The following is a 7,346-nucleotide window of genomic DNA, read 5'->3' as shown; positions in this document are numbered from 1 at the left end:
GAGGCTATATGAAAATGGCAGAGGTTGGGTGAAACAGCTATGGTGTTACCAGGAGTTCATCCCATCCCTGGTGTAAAGAAGCAGTTACTTCCTCTCTCCTCTGGAGAAGTCAGATCAGGTGACCAGAACTATCTATCTGAGGCCCAGAAGTTTCACAAGGTGATGCCCGACATCCAGAGGGCCATTTTCAGCACCCTCCCACCTCAACTTCTCTTTGTCAGGCCAACTGACCATCTCCCTCAGCTGCGCTACTTGTTACTTTTTAAACTAAAATGAAAAGTCAAACGCAAATATTAATTCAGTGAGTCGAATTTTATTATGCACCTGTGACTTCATGGGAACAATGCCAAGGGATCAGATGAACAGGGAGGACAGATGTTCTTCAGATGTGGGGTCTCTGAACATCCATGGCAAGGTAGAAACATAGCTCACCTGTCTGCCCAGCTACCCAGGGAGGGTGGGAAGGGACTAAGTCGGTCAGTTCTCCTATCTTCTGGAGGAGCTTTCTCCAGGGCACGTAACTGCATTGGTTCTTCTGCATGGAAAGAACCTGGGATTTGAGTTGCATCACCCAGTAGGGTTTCTGAATCCAGGGGGAAGGTAACCTTCTGATTAGCTAAGTACCTTGGTCAGGTTTGCATAAGTGAATGGGGGACTCCCTCACAATATTTGGTGGGTACTGGACAGATGCACAGAGTCCCCAAAGGTTTCAATTCTGTCACATTCCCTTTCTTTCTTACTTATGATTTTCAGATAAAATACACTAAGTAGAGTAGTGTTCCTCTTGGGATCATAACCTCCCCTCTTAATGGAATCCTTGGGCAAGAGTGCACAGGTGGGTGGGGTAAATGTACACGGAATCTGGGTTCTATTTGGAATTTTCCCCTCCCTTGGCCTTCAAGATTCATATTTTTTCCTTTTCCTGGAAGATCAATCCAAGAGGCAAACTATGTAGAAAACAAAGAGCCTCAATAGTTTATTTCTTGTTCAGGGTACGACCAAATTATTTTATTGCATTTACTGTTCCTGGGTATGTAGATGAATCTACACAGGCACAGTACTCATAACTATAAAACCTTGTAACTCTTTCACTGAGTTTGTGGCAGCAGTGTCTCTCAACGTGACAATGAAGTGGCTGACAAGGAACAAAGGGCCTTGCATTCATTTGCCCAGCCTTACTGACTGCTAATGGGACCTGACGTACAAATACATAACGCATGCCTGGTGGCTGGCTTTCTGATTTAATCACTGATACTCTATAGCCTCTGTGCTTTCTCATCATTGAGCTGAGCCAACCTGGCCAGTGTGCGAGGAACAAGACCATGGTTTTCATTGCTTGCGGTTTCACGACCAGCGGTCACTCCCAGTCCAGAACCCCAGGCAATGAAATTTAAAGGCTATATGCAAAGGACATCCACCCTGGGAGCAGAAGCTTGGATCTGAATCCTGCTTCCAATAGAACTGAGAGCAAGCTAACCCAAGTTTGTAGACTCACCTGTGAATCAGCAATGACAGCAGAACCTCAGGATTATCTAGTTTTATGGGTTAAATTGTGTCTCCCCATCCCCCCCAAATTCACGTCGAGGTCCTAACCCCAGTACCTCAGAATGTGACCTTATTTGGAAATAGGGTCACTACAGATACAATTAGTTAAGATGGGAACATACTGGAAACAGTAGGGTAGGCCCTAATCCAGTATGACTAGTGTCTTTATAAAAAGGGAAAATTTGGAGACAGACACATACACAGGAACACCATGTAAAGATGAAGGTAGAGATGGGATGATGCTTCAACAAGACAAAGAATATCAACAATTGTCAGTAACCACTGAAGCTAAAGGAGAGGCATGGAGCAGATCCTTCCGTTACAAGAAACCAACCCTGCTGACACCCTGATCTTGGACTTCTGGCCTCCAGAACCGAGACGATGAATTTCTGTAGTTCTCAGCCACCCAGTTTTTGGTACTTTGTTACAGCAGCCCTAATGAACTAATACAACTGGCACACTAAGTTAATATATATGTAGAGAGTGACTTCACCAAAGGCTCTGTTGTTTCCCCTGCTCAGTTCACCCAGCCAAAGAACCTCTCATTCACTGGAGCTGAGCTCCCCTTTCCTAGACACGACCCAATGGGAAAGGAAACTTAAGTGCCTTTCAAATGATGATGACTTCACTTCTAACCCACAAGCATATACCAAGGACCTTCAGGGTACAAAGAAAGGACACTTTGGGGAGTGTGTGCCAACATACAATTTAAAATGTGGGCTTTGCCTTAAATGAGCTCACAATCCCTAATAACCAGCCACCAACACAAATAAAAGGTTTCCATTTGGCAAGAAGCTATAAAGCCCCCCACCAAGGCTTCTGAGCCTGAAGGGGCCATCTCACAATTTTGAGGTGCTCCTGTGGACCAGATGGTGACCAGGACTCAGACTTCTGATGACATGACATGGTTTGGTGTGCTTGGCCCTACTGCCCTTGTGCCCACGGGTCCCACCCCGCCTTCCTACCTTCCTCCTAACCCATCACCTCATCTGCAGCTTCTTGCTGTCAGGTAGAAAGTACAGTTACCTCCAGACCTCAGGATGGGGTGGGCATTCAGACAGCACAGGATGGTAGTATATTAAAAGTTAGTCGGTAAGGGACAGACCTCCCCCCACTCCAGGGGTCACTGCAGTAGGGGGCGCCCCAGTCCCTCCACCGCTTGGGAAGCACTGGACAGGGTTCTCCTAGAGCCGAAAACACTGGGCAAGTCAAAGTTGGTGGTGACATGCCCTCCCGGCTTCTGGCACAGCAGAGACAGAACAAATGCTCAGCTGGCCACGATCTCATTTCTACCTGAGAGTAAAGGTCAGGAGGATGTGGTCTCTGTCCTGGGGAGGAGTCTGGGAACCAGTCAGTACCGAGCATGAGCGGGATGTGCTCTACCCAGGCTGGAGCTGCACCCAACAACGTGTGCGCCCTTGTCTCAGTAGGAGTTCAGCGCCTGCTTGGACCGGCGCTTCATGTGCAGGCGCTGGTGGCGGAGAAGGTCAGAGTTCTGGGAAAAGCTTTTGACGCAGTACCGGCACTGAAAGGGCCGGGACTTGTCCACCACGTGAGTGCTACTGCGGTGCCGGGCCAGGTGGTCGGGACGCTGGAACACCTTCCCGCAGTCACAGCACTGGAAGCGCAGCTTGGCCTTGCCCTTTGCCAGGAGGGCGTCGGAATCCCCGCCCATGGTCCCCGATGCCTCCTGCTCTCTCTTCTTCAGTAGCTCGAGTCTGTCTGGCTGCAAGTGTATCCGCCTGTGGGAGAGCAGGTGGGAGTTGAGGCGGAAGCTCTTCCCACAGGCACCGCACCTAAAAGGTTTCTGGACCTCGTGGGTCTCCAGGTGCCCGTCTAGGTCCTCGCTGTCACTGAACAGCTCCCCGCACACCGAGCACTCGTGTGGCTTCTCCTGCTCCCTGCGACTCCGCAGGTGCCGGATGAAGTTGACCCTCCAGCGGAAGATTTTGCCACAGTTCGGGCACACATAGGACTTTTTGGAGGAGGTCTGCACCTCACCCCCTGACTCAGGGCCGCTCCGGTGGGAGGTAGGGAGGCTGTGCTGCTTCTCCGTGGGGCTCTGCAGCTCGTCTGTGCAGTAGGGGCCGAGCTGGGAGTCCTCGTCCCCAGAGCTGGACAGAACAATCTCGATGGTCACCTCCTCATCCAGGCTGTTGTCGGGAAATGGTGCATCACCTCCGGCTACCAGAAAGCAACATGGAGGTCAGTGGTGCTGCCCAGGCCACACTCTAGCCCCTCCGAACCCTACCCAGGAAGGTTCAGCATGGGTCTAGGACCCACATTTTTGCAAGGGATCTTCCGGTTGCAGATACCTCTGGTGTATCTAGTGGCAAGGAAACCCTTAGCCACACTCTGCCAACATATCCTGGGTACTTCTTTCTCCTCTCTCTCCCTTCCCTACCTTTTTCTCCTAAGCCCCCAGACCCAATCTTTTTTTTTTTTTTTTCCTAGCCACTGAGACCTCTCCAAGCGCTAAGAGTTTGTATCTATCCGTGTAAGTCTTGAGCATTTACATATCACTTAACCTTGACTTCCTTAACCAGGCATGAGGAAAAATCTGTCAGGGTACATTAAAAGCCTTGAGAGGAAGACCCTGTATTCTAAAAACAGACTGCCAGAAGCTGCCAGCTACCATACTCTGAGCACTTAAATGCCCCAGGGATTGTTCAAGACTTCTGACATGCCCAGTCCCATTTGCTCCTGGATACACCCAGTGATACCTTATTTGCCACATTATAAACATAGGCAAACTCGGGTGATGTGCCCAAGGGCTCAGGGCTGAAGGGGAGTTGAGCCCTGCTGTGACGTCAGAGCTGTTCAATGGTCCCAGACTGCCCAAGATCATCTCTCCCTCTCAGTGTCGTATCAGAGGCCCACCAACAGCCACTAGTGGTGACGCGTAGAGATGTCCTGGACTTTATAAACTGACTAGAAGAAGCTCGTTCGATGGTTCCCAAGCCTGTGATGTTGGAAAGCTGTACTGTGGGGAGGAAGTGGGTGGGCACTGGGGAACCCGGTATGAAGTCCTGGCCTGCAGCCCAGAGCCCACTGCGCAGCTCTCCTCAGGACTGTTTCCTCACTTTTGTGAAATGTGGGGCTCAGGTCTAAAACAGGGGTGGGGGGCAGTGGTGCCAGGTCCTGCAAGATATTAGTAGGAATATGGTTATTCTGGACTTAATTGCTGGAGAGAGGAGAGTTCTGGCAGCTTAGGGAAAGTGAGAGCAGGTGAAACCGGACAGAGCATAGCAGGAAGACCCAAAGCCACAGAGAGCAGGAGAGACAATGGGAGGGGCAGAGTCCATGGGGGTATCTGTCCATACATCACAAGTGTGAGGGGGACTGGGTAGAACGTGAGACTGGGGAGTGGGAAGGGAAGTCTCGAAGATTTAGAAAATTTTCAGTCTGCCTATACTGCAAAAAATGAAAAAGTATATTCTGGGGAGAACACCAAGGGTGGCGGGACAACCTTGGCTCCAATCAGCCTTCTCGGAAGCCAGGAATGGAGATGAGATAAGCCAGGAATGGTCTGTAGAGGACCCTCTTGTCTGACGGTCTGAACTACTGTAAATTGCATGGGAGGCCTACAGCGTTTCTAAGAACATTATATGAGCCGAAGCACTGCCATCTTGGAATAAAAAGGAAGGAGACAGGATGAACTGAAAGAAGGCTCTCAGACTTCTAGAACAAACTAAGAGACCTACCTGGCTGCAAACATGCATCGACCTTGAAGGAAAAGGAAGACCAGCCCCAACAGCAGTTCAGAGGCTGACAGGACTGCCACTGCATCCACAGGCCCAGAGTGTGGACACAGCACTGAGCCAAAGATGAATCTCAGGCCCTAAAATCTAACGGAATTTGCCCTGCTAGGATTCAGACTTGCTTGGGAGCCATCAGCCTTTCTTCTTTTCAATCTCTCCCTTTTGGAATGAGAGTGTCTACTCTCTGCCTGTCTTACCATTGCATTTTGGAAGCACATAACTTGATGTCTGGATTCACAGGTTCACAGCTGGAAGTGAGTACACCTTGAATTTCACCCAAACCTGCTTTAGAATAAATCTTGATGATGCTGGAATAGGTTAAGGAATGTTGGGATAGGGTGAATGTATTTTGCATATGAGAAGCATGAATCATGGGGGAACAGAGGGTGAAGTGTTACAGGCTGAACTGCATCCTCTTTCTCTTAAAAATACATATGCTGAAGTCTTAACTCCTAGCACCTCAGAATGTGACTATATTTGGAGATAAGGTCTTTCAAGAGGTAATTAAGTGGGGGCTTCCCTGGTGGCACAGTGGTTAAGAATCTGCCTGCCAATGCAGGGGACACAGGACCTACCCCTGGTCCGGGAAGATCCCACATGCCACGGAGCAACTAAGCCCGTGCGTCACAACTACCGAGCCTGCGCTCTAGAGCCTGTGAGCCACAACTACTGGGCCCGCGTGCTGCAACAAAGAGTAGCCCCCGCTCTCAGCAACTAGAGAAAACCCGCATGCAGCAGCGAAGACCCAATGCAGCCAGATATTAAATAAATGAATAAATAAATAATTTTTTTAAAAAGAGGTAAGTAAGTTAAAATGAAGTCAACAGGGCAGGACCTAATCCAACAGGTATCCTTGTAAGAAGAGGAGGTTAGGACACAGACATGCAGAGAGATAAGCATGTGAAAACACAGGGAGAAGACAGCTATCTACAAGCCAAGAAGAGAGGCCTCAGGAGAAAACTACTCTACTGAAACCTTGGTCTCAATCTTCTAAGCTGCCAGAATGTTGAGAAAATCAATTTCTGTTGTTCGAGCCTCCCAGTCTGTGGTACTTTATTACAGCTGTCCTAGGAGACTAATACAGTGCATAAAGGATGACATCCCCTTAAATCAGATGAAGTGACCAAAAATAGATGCAGTTTCTAAAAAGGGAGAAATAAATCAACAATAGTGCTGTGTGCCACTGACACAGCAGTGTAAAGAATTCCTACCAGATGAGACGCAACTCATAGATGTTGTTGCCCAAAACACCACAGAGAAAGAGTAACACCAGGGCTGTGTCAGCTCAGCACTGATGAGTGCAAGGGGTGCAGGGAGTGGAGAGAACAGGAGAGGGAGGCTGAATTGGCTGTTCCTGTGGCCTGGGAATGAATCATGCCCTGTCAGCTGGGGGTGCTAAGGAGAGAAGCAGGGAGGACAGGAAGCTAGATTTTAAAAAATAAATAAATAAACGCATTATAACTAATATATTCTTATAATGTTAGGATGGGGAGGCTTTCTTAAGCAAGACACAAAATCAAAGAAGAGATGAATAACTGCATTTACACATTAAAAACGTTTTTAGGAAACCATTTATGTCCTAAAAGACACATAAACAAAGTTAAAAAACAGGAGGAATTATGTACAAATACTAAGAGGCAACAGATTGAGACCCACAATTTTGAGTTCCTACTAATTCATGGAAAAGGCAAGCGAATGTGGAATTAAGAGCATGGGTCTGGAGCCCTATAACATGGGTTCAGATCCTCAGTCTGATACTCACAGCCCGTGAGTGTCAGATGCTGCCTGGGCAAGAGACTTCAGCTTGGGGGTCCCAGCTGCAGAATGGAGACATCATAGTACCTGTTATGGGCCAAGAGTTTGTGTCGTTCCCCCCCCCCCCCCCAGAATTTGTATGTCGAAGCACTAATTCCCAATGTGATGGCGTGGGAGGTGGGACCTTTGGAAGGTAATTAGGTTTATATGAGGTCTTGAAGGTGGGACCTTTGTGATGGGATTAGTACCTTTATATGAAGAGGAAGAGACAAGAGCTCTGTCTCC

General features: G+C 48.6%; 1 protein-coding gene across 4 annotated transcripts in view; it reads right to left on the bottom strand.

Annotated features, from left to right (window-relative positions):
- Positions 1-295: 295 nt before the first annotated feature.
- The window catches only part of ZNF496 (zinc finger protein 496), a 39,703-nt gene continuing 32,652 nt past the window's right edge, over positions 296-7,346 (bottom strand). For 3 of the 4 annotated variants that reach the window (XM_028498696.2, XM_024134001.3, XM_028498707.2), the window contains one exon: positions 308-3,729. In XM_028498696.2, the coding sequence (XP_028354497.1) occupies positions 2,969-3,729 (761 nt within the window). In that variant the 3' untranslated portion in view covers positions 308-2,968. Of the gene's footprint in view, positions 3,730-7,346 lie in introns of all 4 variants that reach the window. The other variant, XM_007123352.2, reaches the window with a different exon arrangement.

The sequence above is a fragment of the Physeter macrocephalus genome, chromosome 2, assembly GCF_002837175.3.
Source record: "Physeter macrocephalus isolate SW-GA chromosome 2, ASM283717v5, whole genome shotgun sequence".
Classification (NCBI taxonomy): Eukaryota; Metazoa; Chordata; class Mammalia; order Artiodactyla; family Physeteridae; genus Physeter; species Physeter macrocephalus.
Note: the sequence above shows the minus strand (reverse complement) of the source record. Positions and strands in the feature narration are given on the sequence as shown.